The 19837-nt window shown below is 37.5% G+C and overlaps 1 protein-coding gene and 1 pseudogene across 4 annotated transcripts in view; one reads left to right on the top strand and one right to left on the bottom strand.

Moving 5' to 3' along the window:
- TBCD (tubulin folding cofactor D) overlaps positions 1–19837 on the bottom strand; it is a 502517-nt gene that overhangs the window by 100871 nt on the left and 381809 nt on the right. For all 4 annotated transcript variants that reach the window (XM_078155768.1, XM_078155769.1, XM_020987528.2 and 1 more), the window contains one exon: positions 16012–16095. In XM_078155768.1, coding sequence (XP_078011894.1) covers positions 16012–16095 — 84 coding nt within the window. The remainder of the gene's footprint in view (positions 1–16011; positions 16096–19837) is intronic.
- On the top strand, positions 12436–13085 carry LOC110209444 (protein MIX23 pseudogene; annotated as a pseudogene).

Here is a 19837-nt window from a genome sequence, read left to right as displayed (position 1 = left end):
CAGCCTTGGAGTCAGGAGTTCCTGAGTTCAAATCTGGCCTTGGACACTTGACACTTAACTAGCTGTGTGACCCTGGGCAAGTCACTTAACCCCAACTGCCTCACCAAAAAGCAAAACAAAAAAAATCAAATAAGAGAAGTAGAAGAAATGTTGGTAAAAGAAAGTTGTGTTATACAAGAAATAACAGTAATAATAATAATAATGAAGAGCCAACAGTTAGGTAAAAGAGGCATAAAAGTAACCCAAAAAAAAAACCCCAACCTTAAAAATACTGAAGAAAATAACACTTTCAAAATGGTAAAAGAAGCACAAAAATCCAATGAAGAGAAAAACACCTTAAAAAGAAAACTGGCTAATTGGAAAAAGATGTATAAAAACTCACTGAGGAAAAGACCTCTTTAAAACACAGAACTGGCCAAATGGAAAAAGAGGTACAAATGCTCACTGAAGAAAATAATTCCTTAAAAATTAGAACTGGGCAAGTGAAAACTTATCACTCCATGAGATATCAAGAAATAATTTTTAAAAAAATCAAAAGAATGAAAAAATAGAAGAAAATGTGAAATATCTCCTTGGAAAAACAATTGACCTGGAAAATATATCCAGGAGGGATAATTTAAGAATTATTGGACTACCTGAACCTATGATCAAAAAAAAAGAGCCTAAATAGAGGACTCTGTAAAGATGGTGGAGTAGGTCAGAAAATTCCAAGCTCTCAAGATTTTCTCCCAAAAGAGATAAAACAGTACCTCAGGGCAAACAAAGTTGGGGGGCAGGGGGAATAAATAAGAATGAGGCACAACAGGAGTCCTCCTAGGATAATAGCAGGAGGAAGGAAAATCCCAGGATGAAGTCTAGTTCAAGTGAAGAGTAAACACCTCCAAGGCTAGGGTCTGCTTTAACAATAAGGGGCAAGGCCTGCGGTTAGCTGGGTTAGGAGACTGTCTCAGCCCCAGCCACAGGAACTTTTGCCCCAGGAACACTGAGAGGAGTTGAGCACCTGAGCAGAAGATCAAGAAAGCCTCTGCTAATAAGGAACAGCAGAACCCTCTGTGCTAGAGAATGGCTGGGTAGAGAAGGAACCAGCAAATGCCTGGTGAGCACAGAAGCAGCAGGGCAGGAAGCCTCTGGGGCTATGGGCACTTACAGGAGGCTTATAGGTTTGACTTTGTTTCCAGGCTACAGGGGAGAAGTGAGGATATGAAGCCAGAGGCCCCCCCCCAATACTCCAGAACTAGAGATATTATAAAAATTAAACTATTACCATAAAAAATACACAGGCAAAAGCAAAAGAATCCAACCATAGAAAGCTATTATAGAAATAGAGAAGACTGAGGCTCATCTTCAGAAGAGGATATTGAAGCAAAGAAACCCTCTTCTACCCCAAAGAGTAACGTCAATTGGTCACCTCCCCAAAAGAATTCATGTAAGAATTTTAAAAAGACTTTACAAATCAAATGAGAGAGATTGAGGAAAAACTTAAAGAAAAATAAGAATAATCCAAGAAAAACAAAAAGATTATGAAAAGAAAGTCAAGCAATTAGAAAAGGAGATTAGAACTTCGGTAATTGAAAACTGAAAATTAGAAGTGGGTAAGGGGAAGCCAGTGAAGTTATAAGAGATCAAGAAATAATTAAACAAAATATAAAGAATGAAAAAATAGAAGAGAAAGTAAAACATCATATAAGAAAAACAATCGATCTGGAAAACAGATCAAGAGAAAACATAAGAATCTGACTGCCTGAAAGCTATGATCAAAAAAAGAATCTTGATACAATAATACAAGAAATAAAAAAAGAAAATTGTACTGAAGCAGTAGAATGGGGGGGCAGGGGGAGTAGAAACAGAAAAAATCCATCGATCACCACTTAAAAGAGATCTATGAGGAAAATGGATGAATATTATAGTCAAATTCCAAAACCTCCAGCTCAAGGATAAAATATTAAGAGTCACAAGAAAAAAAAATTTGATTATGACGGCCACAAGATGTAGCAGCGGAGACACTAAAAAGACTGCAGACAGTGGAACACTATATATTGAAGAGCAAAAGAACTGGTATTCCATCTGAAAATATACCCAGCAAAGTTAAGCTTAATCTTGAATGAAAAAAATGGACATTTGATCAACTGTCAGATTCCTAGGACTTTGTTAAAAAAAAAAAAAACCTGAACTTAACAGAAGTCTTGACAAGAACCAAGAGAAACATAAGGTACATACTAAAGACTGGTTACAAGGAATTCGATAAGGACAGACCATTTACCTTTTATGTGTGCAAAATGTAAAATGTATGTCTAAGATTGTCCTTAGCAATTGGGTAGTTTGTAAAAGATTGGGGTAGACCTGAGTATGATATGACTTTAAAACATAAAACCATCTAGGTACAGTTAAAAAGAGTAATTATCTTATACAAATGAGGTATGAGAAGAACAACTGACAAAGAAGAATTAGATGGGGGAGGAGGACTGATAATACTGGTAATCTACTTTTATCAGGAATGGGTTCAAGAAGGTGATGAGGGTGGGGCCCAAGCCAAGATCTTCACCCTTTGCCCCAAAGGGAATCTGACTCACAGGCCCCAGACCCTCACCTCCCTTGAAAGCCCTAGCTTCCCTTTAGATCTTATTCAGATGCACCTTCAACCCTAGCCCTGAATAGAATATGGCTCCCTTTTGTCTACAGGCCCCAGAAAGGCCTTCCTTTATCTCCTTTTGTAAGTCCTAGCCCCACCTTGATTTTGTGCAGATGCCTTTCAAACTTCTGCCTTCCTGCCCCTCCATTATCTATTCCCATTGTCTATTCAATCTCTCAGACCTCCCCAATTAGACCTTAGACCCTTTTCCCAACCCCCTTTCTCTGGCCACCCAAAGTTACTCTGGTATTTAAGATCCACCTTGGCCCTCATTCGGATGCTGAGAATCTCACGCTCAAAAGGCTGAGAACCTCTCATGCCCGCTCATCTTTATGGGCGTCACCCAGCTGAGAATCTCAGGCCCACAAGGCTGAGAACCTCTCATGCCCACTCGTCCTTACGGGCGTCACCCGACCTATATGATTTACCACCAATAAACTTTTCCTCTGGCTGAAGAAGATTTGAGTTGAATTCTTTCAGGCAGGGCCCGGTACGGCGATCTTGGGGTCCCAGCACCCCAAAACCCCTAGACCTCTTCAAAGGAACTAGATAGACAGATAGATAGATATAGATATACATAGAGATACACATACAGAAGAGTATAATAGTCTTCTAAATTCAGAAGAAATAAAATGGTAAGGAGATGCAGGGGAGAGGATAAAGGAAGGATCTCTAGAGGGGAAATGTATGGGAATAGGTTAAAAGAGTGGGTATAGAAACATATTGAGATCAATGAGAATGGGAGGATAAGGGAGGGATCTTTAGAGAGGAGAGTAAGGGAACAGGTTAAAGGGGGTATAGAAGGGTGTTTAGATTTATGGGAATGGGAAGATAAGGGAGGGATCTTTGGAGTGGGGGTAGGCTAAGTAATAGGAAGACAAGGTAATGGGCAGAAGTAAACTAGAGGAATGGGGGGGGGATAGGAAATAAGAGATGCATAAACAAAAACAAAGATCAGGGTAGAATTTTTTAGGGAAAGTATATATCTATATATATATTTATGTTTGTATGTACATGTATATGTGTATGTATCTATATATCTATATATAAATATATCCACACTTGATTATAGCCTTGGTGGAGGAGGCAGCTAGGTGGCGCAGTGGATAGAGCACTGGTCCTGAAGTCAGGAGTACCTGAGTTCAAATCTGGCCTCAGACACTGAACACATGACACTTACTAGCTGTGTGATCCTGGGCAAGCCACTTAACCCTAACTGCCTCAAAAGAAAAAAATTATAGCCTTGGTGGGAGAAGGAAGTGGGGGAGGGAAGAGAAACAAAGTAAAAAGGACACAGCAGAGAACAAAAGAAAACTTAAAAAGAAGTAAAGAAAAGATAGACAGCTCTCAACACAATGTATAGTATTTATCATACAGGCTTTCTTGAAATGAAAATTTATTGCTATATATTTTGAATCCTCTCTTATATTCTATTGTGCATATGACATACTTTTTTTTCCTTTCCTTACTTGGTATTTAAGTTTCAATATTCAAGTTTATGATGTGTTTCTTTTTCTTTTCTCCATTCTGTATTTGAGTTTTGGGGTTTGAGCCCAAAATAAATTTTCTAAAAACAGAGCCTAACCATCATCTTTCAAGAAATTATCAAAATGCCCTAACATCCTAGAACTAGAAGGTAAAACAGAAATTGAAAGAATCCACCAATCACCTCTTCAAAGAGATGTCCAAATGAAAACTCTCAGAAATATTATAGCCAACAATTCAAGTATTATGGAGCCACAGTCAGGATAACACAAGATTTAGCAGCTTCTACATTAAAGGATCAGAGGGCTGGAGAGTAAAGGAGCTAGAATGACAACCAAGGATCACTTACCCCACAAAACTGAGTATAATCTTTCATGGGAAAAAACAGACATTCAATAAAGTAGAAGACTTTCAAGCATTCCTGATGAGAAGACGAGAGCTGAATAGAAAATCTGATTTTCAAATATAAGACTCAAGACAAGCATAAAAAGGTAAACAGGAAATGGAAATCATAAGGGATTCAATAGGACTAAACTGTTTATACTCCTATATGAGAAGATGATACTTGTAACTCTTAAGAAGTTTTTCATTATTAAGGCAGTTAGAAGGATTATACCTAGACAGAGGACATGGGTATGAATTGAATACGATGGGATGACATCTAAAAAAAAATAAAATTAAGGGGTGAGAAAGAAGAATGCACTGGCAGAAGGGGATGGGGAGAGGCAGAATGAGGCAAATTATTTCACATAAAAGAAGCATGAAAGACCTTTTACAGTGGAGGTGAAGATGGGGTAGGTGTGGAGGAGCATGTGAACCTTGGTCTCACCAGAATTGGCTCAAAGAGGGAATAACATACACACTCAATTGGGTATATAAATCTATCTTACCCTACAGGAAGGTAGAAAGGGAAGGGGATTAAAGGGAGTTCGGGAGAGGTGACAGAAAGGAAGGCAGACTGGGGTAGGTAAAGGCAAACACTTTTAAGAATGGACAGAGTGAAAAGAAAGAATAAGACACACGGGGGGGAAATAAGATGGCAGGAAATACACAGTAATCATAACTGTAAAATAAAATTTTACAGCATGCTTCTTGGATAAAGGCCTCATTTCTCAAATATATAGAGAACTGGATCAAATTTATAAAAATAAGAGCCATTCTCCAATTGATAAATGGTCAAAGGGTATGAACAAGCAGTTTTCAGATGAAAAATCAAAGTCATCTATAATCAGATGAAAAAATGCTCTAATTCACTATTAATTAGAGAAATGCAAGTTAAAACAATTCTAAGGCACCACCCCACACCTACTACAAAGGAAAATGACAAATGCTGGAGAGAATATGGGAAAACTGGGACATTGACACATTGTTGATAGAGTTGTGAACTAGTCCAACCACTCTGAAGAGCAATTTGGAACTTTGCCCAAAAGGCTATAAACCCCGGCAATACCACTACTAGGTCTTTATCTTAAGAAGATTAAAAAAAAAATAAGACCTGTATGTAAAAAATATTTATAGCAGCTCAATTGGGGAATGGCTGAACAAATTAAGATATATGATTGTGATATATTATATTCTTATAGAATACTATACTATAATATGCTATAAGAAATACTTATATTTCTTACAGAAATGATGAGTAGAATGCTCTCAGAAAAATTCAGAAAGACTTACATGAAGTGACGCAAAGTGAAATGAGCAAAACCATGAGAACATAGCAACAGCAATACTGCATGATTATCAACTGTAAATGACAGCTGTTCTCAGCAATATAAAAATCCAAGACAATTACAAAGGACTTATGATGAAAAATGCTATCCATCTCCAGAATCTGAATGCAGATTGAAGCATGGTTTTTCAAAAACTTTATTTTCTTGGGGGGGGGGGGGGTTGTCTGTGGTTTCTTTCACAACATGACTAACATGGAAATGTTTTACATGACTGCATATGTATAACATACCAAATTGCTTGCCTTCTCAATGAGGCGGGAGTGGAGGAAAAGAAGGAGAGAATTTGAAATTGAACTCAAATTTTAAAAAAATTAATGTTAAAAATCATTTGTACATGAAATTGGGGAAAAACATAAAATATTTAAAAAATAATCCACCAAGCAAAATATTCCCTCAATGGCCAGGTCCAAATATATGTTTCTCACTCTATATATGAAGTCACCCCTCAGTCAGGAGGTGAGCAGTATTCTATCAGTCCTCTGGAATCATGATTGAACATTAAGTTCTTAAGGCTTTTAAAATTTTTTTCTTTTTATAATGTTGTTATAGTACAAGTTGTTCTCTTGATTCTGTTGACTTCTCTCTCTGACACTTAAAATTTTTATAAAGTTGACATCAGCTCACCTAATAGAGTTCTTATCTCTCCCCTCCCCCCACCCAGTTATATGATAAATTTCCTGAGACTCTAGTCCTTTTTTTGGTTTCATTTGAGTTGTTTTAAGATTCTTTTCACTTCTCCTGCCTTTCTGGAAGACCTGTTATCATTATTTCTATGTATCCTATCTTTGAGATCAATATGTTTTGCTTTTATAGATATCCTGCTTTCATTTTAATGTTCTTCTCTTCTCCTTAATTGCTCTTCATGCATTCCCAATCAGTTAATGTCTCTTTTGTTTCTTTAGTGAGACTTGTCAATGGTGATTCACATTTTTTATTCTGCCAATTATTTCTGTTGTGCAAGACAGGAATTATGCTTTCATAATTCCTATTTCTCATTTAAACCATTCAGAAACATCCTGCTGTGGTTCCATGCTCTCTCCGGAATCTACAGGGTCCACTGCCTCAGGGTGATTGATTTTCCTTTGCCTTTCAATTCTTATTCATAGATATATGAATTCTTCCTCACTCTGGAGGTCATTTTCCTCCTGTACTTAATATCTTCCTAGTTGGTTCATCTGCCTATAGTGAAGGTCTTTGAGTTTTTTTCATCCTGAGATCTTTGGTAATTTCAGTCTTTTTTCTTTATTTTTCCCTATTGCTCACCTTTGGACTTTCTCTCCTTTGACAGTAGTTTCCCTGTAGGCTGGATCTCAGAGCTTTTTTAGCTTCCTCTAAAATGGAGAGTTTAAAGTTCACTTGGCCTTGGTCTCTGGCACAAGTAACTTCTGGTGGCACAAAACTGAACCAAGGTGGATACTGGTTCTTTCCCTAAAGCTTAGTGGAGTAAAGCAATACACACATCTCCTGTCCCTCAACTCTATTTGTCACATCTCTAGCTGAGCTCTATTACAACACAGATAAATATTGAGCACTAATATTAATTCATTACCTATGGTGTCTCAATATGATTTTTTATATTATAACTTTATATAATTATATAACTTTTCTGTATTTACTATAGATATCTGAAATCATGATTACTACTCCTGCTTTATTGAATTTAGCTGAAACATAATAGATTTTTTTTTGCAAATTCATTTTAATTTTTGTGATTGTGAGTTTCAACTGCTTCTTGTAAGAAACAAATTGTTGGAATCTGTTTTCTAATCCATTCTTTTATCACTCTTTCCTTTTATCAGTAACTCCATCACATTCTTATTCATGGTTACAATTGTGAGTTGTGTATTTTCACCTATCCTCAGTCCTGGGCTTTTACTCTCTTTACCTCCCTCCTTAAAAATAGTAAGCAGGAGGTAGAAGAGAGGCAATTTGTTCAGTACTTGTGATCCAGTAAATGAAACTGCCTGTTTCATCTCTGAGGTTTTTATTCTCTTCTCTTTAATCCACCCTTCATGTACTTCCTTCCAACAATGAAATCTTTTGCTTATGATTATTTCTATATCTAATATTCCCTCCCTGTCCCTGTCCCCTCCTATTTCCCTTTGTATATCAAGATATGTATTTAATATAATTTTATTCAACTTTTTTTTCTTGTTCAAATGAAAGTGAGATTCACGGAATGTTCATTTCCTCCTGTTTTCCTCCATGACTATATAAACTTCATCTTATACAACTCTATTCTGCAACAATAATTTTGCTCATGTTCTTTCCCCCCAGTAATACTTTTCATTCTTGTTTTCTCCTAAAACAAAATACAGTAACTCCCAGACCCTCTGTCATTTCAATATTTCTCTATTTCCCTTACAGATATTAGGGTTCTAAGAAGAAATTATTTGTATTGCTCTATTAAAATGTAAACAATTCATCCCCATATATTCCCTTTCAATTATGCAAACATGTATACCTATCTGCAATTCTCTTGATACTCAGTTCTGGTCAATTTCATCAGGAATGCTTGAAAATTCTCCCTTCCATTAACGATCCATTTTTTAACAATCACTGAGTCATTTTAAAAGTTTTTCCCAGGTAAGTTATCCCTGGCTATAACAATTTATCATTTACTTACCTTTTGAATATAGTACTCCAAGCTTTCTTCTCCTGGATGATGACAATTGCTATCTCTTCTCTAATCCTTATAAAGCTCCTCTAACTCCTTTTTGGAGTGTCTGCTGGATTTCTTTGTATTTGGTCAAGTTCTGCAGTTGAGTAAGTAAGTAAGTAAGGCCTGCCCATCTTGAGTGTAGTGGGCCAGACTAGACCCCTCCCTTCAAGGGATCTTGTAGCTCTTCCTGGAGAATATATTTTGTCATAATGATGCAGTGTGGGCCCAAGCTGAGATCTTCACCCTTTGCCCCAAAGGGAATCTGGCTGCTATTTGTCTACAGGCCCCAGCTCCTCATCTCCCTTTGAAAGCCTTAGCCCTCCCTTTGGATCTTATGCAGATGTGCCTTCATCTCTTGTCCTAAAAAGAATCTGGCTCCCATTTGTCTACCGGTCCCAGAAAACCCTTAAACTTTTAGGTTCCTTATTGACTCCCCTTATTTCCCTTGGAAAGTACTAGCCCCACCTTTTGATCTTACACCTTTCAAACTTCTTCCTTCCAGTTCCTCTCATTATCTATTCCCATTTGTCTACAGGCCCCAGAAAACCCTCAAACTTTTAGGTTCCTTATTGACTCCCCTTATCTCCCTTTCCTAGCCCCACCTTCTGATCTTATGCAGATGCCTTTCAAACTTCTTCCCTCCACTTCCCTTCATTATCTATTCCCATTGTCTATTCAGTCTCTCAGACCTTCCAATCAGAATTCTCACCTAGACCCTTTTCCCAGCCCCCTCTGGTCACCCAAAGTTGCTTTAGTGTATATAAGATCCACCTTGGCCCCCATTCAAAAGCTGAGAATCTCTCACGCCCAAAAGGCTGAGCTTTTCTCATGCCTGCTAGTCCTCAGCTGGTCTATATAATTTATCTCTAATAAACTTTTTCTCTGGCTGGAAGATTTGAGTTGAATTCATTCAGGCAGGGCCCGCATCGTCATCTTGGGGTTCCAGCACCCCAAAGCTCTAGACCTCTTCAATAGGACTCTGGGATTTCTTCCTATACAGTCTGACTGGAGTTGTTTCCCCTGTTGGTGGGTTTAGAAGTTACTCCTGTTCTGAGTTTTCTCCACAGGCTTCAGTGACTGCTCATGGTAGATTTTGCAAATGGCCTTTCACTAATAGTTTGAATGAAAGCAATGGTATCATGAGAAATGCTGAAGCTTCTCTCTCTGCTGGCTAAGACTGGATTAAGGTCCTTGGAACTGGACCATCCTAAGGCTCTGTTTCAGGGAGTTCTCTGAGCTGGATCAACTTAGGATGCCTAAGGCGACTTCTACATGAAGCAGGCTTAAGCAACCAGTCACAATTTTAGTTTGAGGGATCTGCCCAGAATACCCCAAAGTGACTCTTCTTAGGCCTTAGGAAAAGTCAGCTTTGGCCTCGTTTGGGCACTGGAAAAGCTCAGACATGAAGTGCTAAAACTATTATGGGGGAGGGGGATCTGCCTCTTCACTCTCTGTTTTGGTGTATTCTTTAGGAGTTCTGCAAAACTCCAAAGATCCCTCTTTAAATTCCTGGGTTGAATGAGGGAGTTTAGAGGTGATGCTTCCTAATGGTTTAATAGAGTGATAAATCTTTATACATGAATAAAGAGTTTGTAGAGAATCTAGTATCCTAGCACTCTGCTAGTTTTCCTCAGTTTTCTATAATACTACTTTGAATTTTACTTTTTTTAAACTCTTGCATCATTTGTTCTAAGAATTCAAATCGATCTTGTGTACAAACTATGCTTTTCCTTGAAAATTTGCTTGTTCTAGAGTTACTCTAATCTCCTGGGTTTGTGTCTTAATTTTGTTTGCTTATTTATTTCATCATTCTTCCATTTATTCTGGAAAACCCATTGTTGTTCACATACAATAGCTCTTTGGGGGCTACATTTATGCTGTGGGTTCCTCTGAGATCAACCCCCCCCCCAACCGCCCCAGGGCTGCTTTTCTGGCCCAGGGACTGATTCCTTGATCTACTCTGGGCAAGTGGGACTGAGCAGTCTGAGCAGCTGGCTTTCTAGGCCCTTGGGTTCGACCTTTTGACTGAGTCCAAGGTTTACAGAACAAATACTTTTATTAAGGGAATTTGTTCTGTGAAGTGCAGATTCAGTCAAAGTCTAGAGGGCCGCATGTGGCCTCATGGCCAGAGGTTCCTCACCCCTGGTTTAGGTAATAAACTGAGCCCAAGATTAGCTCTCAGCAGCCTAGTGATATAGGTCTAGCTCATAGCTAAGAGAATTAAGCCCAGGCCACTGTCTAATCTTGGAATTCCTTAGTTCTTGGCTTGAGGGGTCCCTGCTCCACTTATCTAGTTTAGAGGTCTGGGTGCTAAGTCAATGATCCTTTTCTATCCCTATTACATACCTCCTGACCATTTGCCATTTGTAGGTAAGCTCTTAGCACAGTGTCTGACATAGAGCAGGAGTTCAATAAATGCTTACTGGTTGACTGACCAACTGAATTTATAATCTTGGGGCCCCATTATTATACCTTCTTTAATTTCCTGTTCACTACTTGATATGACATATATGGAGTAGTTTCAGGGTGATATGGGTTGTAGTCCACCTTCCTATTCAGCTACCTGGGCTGTGTTTCCATCTTTTTCTTGTTGAAACCCTACTTTCAAAGCTTTCTAATACTTTTTTTGTTTTTCAATCTACTTTATTAACTACTCCATCTTTTTTTCCTACCCACATACCAATCATTCTTGCTAATCTTTGTTACTTTCTTTAGCCTCTTTACCCTTCTCCCTCTCCAACCTGAGCCTATGTTAGGCACATTTACTCAATTCAGTTCAAGCTGTCATTTCATGGCTTCCAACTTCTCCAGATCTGCTTTCTTTTCTTTTTCTTTTTTCTTTTTTTTGGGCAATTGGGGTTAAGTGACTTGCCCAAGGTCACACAGCTAGTAAGTGTCAAGTGTTTTGGTCTGAGGCCAGATTTGAACTCAGGTCCTCCTGACTTCAGGGTGGGTGCTCTTTCCACTTCACCACCTAGCTGCCCCTCCAGATCTGCTTTCTAACCCAAATGCTAATATCAACTAGGTTGTAACTACTCACACACTAAATCCAATGTGTCATAAGATCACATATTTTCCTCAGAATCAGTTCCTAAGTTCCTCATTTCTGTCACAATCCAAAACTGATCTTTCCCAGGCTATTCCTCCTAATGTTCAGTCACTGCCTTCTCTAGAGGTCTTATCTCTTCCTCTTTATCCTGACTTGTGGCTAACTCAGAAACTTATCATGTTTATTTCTATTTTTTATTCCTATTTTATAGATAGAAATTTATACTTTCCCATATACATGATAATTTCTTCGCAATGTCTGTCCCTCCTCTCCAAGTAAAATCATTTATTCAATCAACAAGCTATTTATGAAGTACCTACAATATGCCAAGACCATGCTAAGTACTGGGAACACAAAGAAAAACTTCAAATACTGGAGAGGAATGCATGGCAATACACACAGGAGTCTAAGGAAACATCAGCTTAAAAATCACTCTTCAACAAGCCATCCAAAAGTAGTATCACATTCACAGTTATAACTTCTTGCTTTAAATATTCTCAGAATTCACTCATTCTACAAATATTCACTAAGCATTTAATACATGACTAGCAAGACTCTATAATACATAATTATTACTTGACTTAAAACTGTTCTCCAGTTTTTTGTTACTATCTCCTAAACTAGATTGCAAGTTCCTTCTAGGCAAGAACAGTATTAGATTTCATATAAAAAATATACTAGAATCCTGACTATACGACAGCCATGTCATAAACACTGGTTGAAAAGTCACTCAGAAACAACAAAATGGAAGTGTCAAGAATGTGTAAAGGTTCAGGATGAACTGTTGCTTGTAAGAAAGAAAAAATGCTGAGAATTAAGAAAAGGTGGTATTGTTTTTTTTAAAATATGTTGGGGCGAGAGAGTGGTAGGGTCCCCTTACATGTGTCCTCGGTCTCCACCTGCTGCGAGCTTCTCTCAGCTCAGAACCAGGGACAGCTGGTGTCTCTGGGCCTCTGCGGGGAACATCATGAGGTTCCATCCCCCAGGAGCGCTAGTCCCAGACCCAGGGTAGAACAAATGAGGGTGATCCAGAGAACCCCGCCTGGTCTAGGCTCCCAACTGCCCATCCCCATCCCCTCCTGGCTAGCGAGAGAGGAGCAGTATGGTGGGTGGTGAGAGAGACAGAGGGATACACACAGACAAAGAGAATTACTCAAGGTGATGAGAACAATTGATGACACAATAGCACATGAATTAAAACATCAGGGGTCCAACAGTTTCCTTTGCAGGAAAAACTGATGCTGGCAAAACCTGTAAACAACTGTATGAGTCTCTGATAGAAGCTCATGCCAGCAGGGAGAAAGTAATAAAAAACTGCATAGCTCAGACATCAGCAGTAGCAAACACCTTTCAAGAACAGAGAGACAAAGATCTGAATGATTTAACATTATTAAAACAAATTAGAAATGAGCAGGCAAAGTTGAAATGGATGCAGTCAGAACTGAATGTTGAAGAAGCAGTAAATGACAAGCTTGGAAGGTATTTAATGGATGCTGCAGAGCTCACGTCAAACCTCCAAAGAAGGAATAAAGAAAGCAGGATATTTCTAAAGGAGATAGTCATATCCTAAGAGCTGAGCAAGACACACACAGGAAGGACAGAATGCTGAGAAAGATGATTTCTGAGCCAACACACCAAGACCTTTCATTGATTTCAGGCCTACTTCACAAAGGCCTCAAGTATAAATAATTTTAATAACTATGAAGAAATCAACTGCTATTTTATACTGAATCTGTGAAAATACATTTTATAACTATTAAAATAATTTTCAGAAAAATGTATGTTGGGGACAAAAAAAAGGGAAGAAAGGGAAGAGTAAAGAAGAGATACTACAACTACTTGTGGAGAATGGGACAATGAGGGCTGAGGTAGTTTTGTCTTCTTTCCACTGTCATTTATCATTGCTTCATTTTACCTTTGTTTTTTCTTCTAACTAAACTATTTTCTAGATTAGAAAGGATAGAATAAAAATCACTAATAAAGATATGAAAGCCAAGATAGTTAATCATGGTATTCAGGTGACTTTAATGAATTTAAGTCACCAGACCTAGATGAACTACATTCAAGGCTATTTTTTTTTTTAAAATGGCAGATGTCATTGATGGAGCCATTGTCAGCGATCTTTTACAGAACAGGCAAAAGTGAAGCTGTTTCACAAGTCAATAAAGGAAAATGTTGTCCCAGTTTTCAAAACTGAGCAAAGAGTAGAAGATGCAAATTGTAGGCTTGTAAATCTAACTTTTGATGCTTGAAAAATTCTAGACTTGTTCATTAATGAACATGAATTAATGAAAGGTAATCACAAAAAAAACCTGCATGTCTTCTTCAAGAACAGAATGTAGATAAGTATAAAGTCTTAACCTTAGGTTCAAAAAATCAACTCCACACATACACAATAAAAAAGGAAGATCTAGATAGCCATTTATTTGAAAAAGATCCAGGTGCTTTAATGAAAGTCAAACATACATTCAAGTAGACCCCCCAAAAATCAAATATAATCTTAGTGTGCATAGAGAGACATATTATACAACTAGGGAAGTGGTATCCCTGTTTTACTGTGCTCTGATTAGACTACACCTGGAACATTATATTCAATTCTGCATGCCACACTTTCAGAAGGACATTAAATGATAAGCTGGAGTAAACATCCAGAGTATCATTAAGGGTCTTGAGATCGTTATGATATGAAGACTGGTAAAAGGAAAAGGAGATATTTAGTTTGGAGAAGAGAAGAGAAGATTTGAGACACAACAGCTGCTTACAAATATTTGAAGGACTACCTGGGGAAAATCAGAATTGTTCCGTTTAGCACCAAAGAGCATAATTAGGAATAACAGGTGGAAGTTGTAGAAAGGCAAGTTAAGGTTTGATAAAAAAAACAACAACAACAACAACTACAGCTCTCAAAAAGTAGAATGCACTAAAATATAAAGTTTTGCTTCATTAGAATTTTTAAGCAAAGACCAAAAGACCACATTTCAGGCATACTAATAATGTTCGGGTAGGGATTAGACTAGATGGCTTCTGAAGTCTCTTCCCATTGTAAACATTCTGTATAGCCCTGTATGGACCCTCAACATTTTCTAGGTGGTTTCCTATTCACCCTAACTGTTGCAAAGTAATGTCAGAACCTTGAAAGTAAAAACCTCTTTTCATTTTTTATTCCTGAGTAGGGACAGCAGTATATGAGGAGCTTACCGAGCTGACATAGGAAAAAGCAAGAATATTCCTCCTACTTTGCCACAGGATGATTAACTTACTCGTTTCTCTACTCCATATCAACATATTTTAGATTCTTGCTTCTTTCTAAATCACACTTTCTCTGAAAGCCCTAAAAGATCATGAACAACTCTCCTTTTGTCCTCTCTCATGTCAGAAAAGGAATAAAAAGCACTTCTTTTCCATTATCTTCCAGCAGCAGCAGCATCCTTTCAAGTCCATTCTTTCTCATTAGACAAAACACATGCAAAATTTTAGCACAACCATATTCAATACTCTGACTATAACTGGGTTGGATATATTTCAAAATTCCCAATGATTTTAGGAAAGGATATATTCATTATTCTTCCTTCTTCTATGGGACAACACAAAAAGTTAAGTTCAAAAATGTTGTGAGTGATGGTAGCATTTGAGAACAGTGTACAACCCAATTTAATATTTTTGACAGGAAAATATTCATTAGTATGCATAAGTTTTAGTATGATTGTTAAAGATTTAATCAAATTACTTTAGAACGTTATATCCTAATCTACCTGTCTTTACCCTTACAAAATTTAAAGCCCAGTAGAACCATGTCCCATTATTTTTTTTACCCTCCTTTCACTCTGCTGCCAGGCATTTAAATGCAGCCACTATATGTACTCACGATTCTGTTATTGTAGAAAAAAATGATATATTTTGTATGTGTTTTTCTTTCAGTCTCCAGACACACTAATTATCTAATTGAGTGGTTCTATATGTCTTTCCCATTCTCCTCAAATGCACCATCACACTTCCTTTAAAAAAAATGGTATAAAACTCAAATAGTAACAAATCCCTGCAGGCCATATATTAACTTAGAAAACCAAAAATTATCATCATCTATGCTGTACTGTATTTTTATTTATTTTGCTAAACATTTCCTAATTACAATTTAATCTGGCGCAGGCAGCACTCTAGAGTTTTGTGGATGTGGCCCTCAACAAGTTTGATACCTCTGCCTTATAACATGCTTGCCAATATGAATTATGACTATTTCTGGACAAACTGACTACACCAACTTTTATTTACAATAATCAAGCTGCTTGGCAGTCACTGATTATAACCAATACAGGAAAATGTAAGAGTCTCTGGAAACAACTACTGAAGGAGTCGGGCTGGACATGGCTAACATCACAATGCATATTCCAATGGAATAGAAGTTAGTAAGAATACAGGATTTACAGGATGAAGCAAGCTGTACAATTTCAATACTCACACATTTGCTTCAATGAGATCTGGATGATTTCTTGTTAGCAAAATTGTCAGCTCCATTAGACCTGTCATTGCAGCCTCCCGGACCCTATTAGTACAAATATAAAAACAAAAAAACAAAACTCAGGAGATTAAATTCAATTAGATGTACCATGTTAATTTTAATCATTCTACCACACCTACCCTAACATACACCTACAATGAAGTTTCACTTACTTGATCCATGTCTCTGAGCTTGAGGATAAGTAAAAAAGAATTACAATAAATTTTAAAAGTCATTTGGATTTGGGGAAGTAAATCTCCTTCTCAATAATGCCTATTTTGTTTTTAAACCATTGTTATTACAATATCAGCACTACCCTTTCAACTGCCTAGAAATCCTGCCAGGCTCTTTTTGGGTAAAAATTTACAGTTAAACTAGAGTGGATTGCAAAAAATATGAGAAGAGTGAGAGGGCCACAGGAATTAAAGATAGATAGAAGGGGCCTTAAATAATTTAGTCTAATAGTCTCATTTTATTTATGAATAAGTAGCTTAAAAAGTATGAAAATTATTGCCTAACATCTAGTCAGACTAAATATAATAATAATAATGATGATGATGATGTATGTTTAAATTTAGATAATGGCTTACTTTTCTGGGAGATTAGTTATTACTGTACAATGTGCTTTTGTGTGCATTTATCTCATTTGATCCTCACAAAAACCTGGAAAGGTAAGTAGCATATTATCTATCTATATTTCTTTTTATTTCCTCAACTTAGATATTATTTATTAAAATAAGTCTTATTGATACCTTTTGTTTCTACATTACAGTCATTTCCAAATATCCCTCCCTACCTCCCAGGCTTCCTTGGAAAAAAAGGGAAAGAGTTAAACAAAAAACAACTGACAGAGTGCTCACATCTGACAGTATAAAGAACATTCCACTTATGATTTCCCATTTCTGTGAATCAATTAACAAACAATTATCATGTGTCCATTACGAGCCAGACATTGTGCAAGGCTCTGGAGATATAAATACAATGTATAAAACAATCCATATATTCTAGTTTACAATCTAACAAGTGAGACAAATGTAGATATTAGTGTACATAGATTAAATGTAAAAAGAATAAATGCAAGGAAGTCAAATATAGTTAGGGAAAGAAGGCACTAGCAATTGCAAAAATTAAAGAAGGCTTCATGTAGAAGATGCAACCTGAGATGCATCTTGAAGTTTCCTTTCTATCACACAAAGGTAAAGAAGTGCATTTCAGGTACAAGAGATGGCCACAACAAAGTCAACAAGATAATAAACATTTATTAAACACTTATTATATGCCATGAACCATGTTAAGCATTGAAGACATAAAAAGGGCAAAAGTCAGTCCCTGTCCTGAAGGAGCTCACAATCTAAGGGGGATGATAACAAGAAAATACACATGTAAAAACAAGGTATACAGAGGAAAAATAGGGAATAGTAAACAGAGGGGAAGGAACAAGAATGAAGAGGGGTTGGAAAATGTTTCCTGTAGAAGACAGAATTTTAGCTGGGACTGCAAAGAAACTAGGGAAGTCAACAGGTAGAGTTGAGAAGGAAGAGCATCCCACACAGGGAACAGACAGAAAAAAAAATGCTTGGAGCTGAGGAATAGAGTGTCTTATTCATGGAAGAAAAAAAGGTTAGTATTACTGAATGGAAGAATTCATGTTGGGGAGTAAGGGGTAGGAAGACTGGAAAGAGGGAAAGATAGATTAGATCATGAAGGGATTTGAATGCCGGAGGATTTTGTATTTGATCCTCATGGTGATATGGAACCACAGAGGTTTATTGGAAAAGGGGAGGGAGTGACATGGTCATACACGTGTTTTAAAGAAAAATCACTTTAATGGCTGAATGGAGGATGGATTGAAGTGGGGAAAGACTTCAGGTAAGCAGACTCAACAGCAGGCTATTGCATAGGCCATGCATGAGGTAATAATGGCCTGCATCAGGGTAATGACAGCATCAGAACACAGAAGGTATGATATTCCTGAGATGTTTAAAAGATGAAATTAACAGGCCCTGGCAACAGATTGGGTGGAAGGGGAAAAGATAGTGAGGAGACAAGGATGACACCTAATATATGACGCTAGGGAACTGAAAGGATGGTTTTTTCTCTATATTTTAGGGAAGTTAGTGGGAAAAGAGAGAGTTTGGGGAAAAGATAAGTTCAGTCTTAGATATGCTGAGCTTAAGATCTTTACTGGATATTTGGTTCACCATGTCTGTAATGTAGCAGCAGATACAGGATTGGAAGTTGGAAGACAGGATAAGGTAAGAAAGACAGATATAAGAATCATCAGCATAGAAATGGTAACTAAATGTATGTGAGGAGATGAGATTACCAAGTATATAGTATATATAGAGGGAGAAAAGAAGAGGGCCCAGGATAGAACCATGAGAGACATCTATAATTAGAGGGTGTGACCGGAATGAAGAACCAGCAAAGGAGTCAGAAAGTGATCTGATACATAGGAAAACCAGGAGAGAGTGGTATCCTGAAAACCTAGAAAGAAGACAGCATCAAGAAGGAAAAGAAGAGCAACAGTGTCAAAACCTACAAAATAGGCCAAGATGGATGGGGATTGAGAAGAGGACATTGAGACATCCAGGGTGGATCCAAGATGGTGGGAGGAAGCATTACAGGCCTGTTTTCTAAACTTTCCCTTCCAAAAAACTTGGAAATCATACCTCAAATTGAATTCTGGAGTAGCAGAACCAACAACAAGTTGAGGTGAAACATTTTTTCCAATCCAAGACCACTTAGGAGGTTGGAAGGAGAAGTCTATGACACTAACTTGAGGCAGCAACACGAATTATAAGATAGTGGGGACAGCATCAGCAACAGCTTCAGGAAATCCAAGCCCAGAGACAGGAATAGAATTGGGCAACTGGTTAGGAAAAGATTACAGGGGACTGTAGAGCTAGTACTAGGAGCAAGACAGGGAGCTTTTTGGAAACGCCATTGCCCATTCCCACTTCTGGGTTGCAGTTTCAGGGATGAGAGGAATACTTCCAGGTACAAAGGAGGAGCAGTGGCAGTCTCAGTCACAAGGGAGCAGGGGCCTTTCCTGGGTAAGGAGAAGAGCACAGGCAAGGAGAACAGTGACCACAGCTCTTTCCAGATCATACCACCTTGGAAGTACCCAAAACTTGGAAAGTCCCAAAACTGGCTCTAAAAACAACAGCATGAAAAAGCCTGAAGTTTAGGATAGTGTCCCTCAACACACATGGGTGAACACAGCCAGAAACATAAAGTTCAAATTCAAAAATAGTCTGGAAAAATAAGCAAACAACAACAAAAAAGAACCTGATCATAAAAAGCTACTATGCTGACAGGAAAAGATCAAGACATAAAGTCAGAAGAAGAAAATTATATCAAAATAGCTACAAGCAAAGCCTCAAAAGGGAAAAAAAAAGCAATTTGGACACAAACCCAAAAAGAATTGCTGGAAAAGCCAAAAAATGATTTTAAATATCAAATAAGACTGGCAAAGAATAAATAGGGGAAAGAAATTAAAGTAATGCAAGACAACCATGAAAAGAGAATTAACAGCTTGGTAAAGGAGACACACAAAAAAAATACTGAAGAAAATAACACCTTAAAAAACAGAATTGTCCAAATGGTAGAAAATAAAAAAGGTACAAAATTTCACTAGTGAACATAACTCCTTAAAAAGCAAAATTAGCCAGATGGAAAAAAAGGTACAAAAGCTCACTGAAGAAAATAATTCCTTAAATATTAGGACTGGGCAACTAGAAGCTAATGATTTCATGAGACATTAAGAAACAATAAAACAAAGTAA

This window comes from Phascolarctos cinereus, unplaced genomic scaffold (assembly GCF_003287225.1).
Source record: "Phascolarctos cinereus isolate Bilbo 61053 unplaced genomic scaffold, phaCin_HiC Scaffold_5;HRSCAF=322, whole genome shotgun sequence".
NCBI classification, from domain to species: domain Eukaryota; kingdom Metazoa; phylum Chordata; class Mammalia; order Diprotodontia; family Phascolarctidae; genus Phascolarctos; species Phascolarctos cinereus.
The sequence above is the reverse complement of the archived record's forward strand: the minus strand, read 5'-3'. Positions and strand labels throughout refer to the sequence as shown.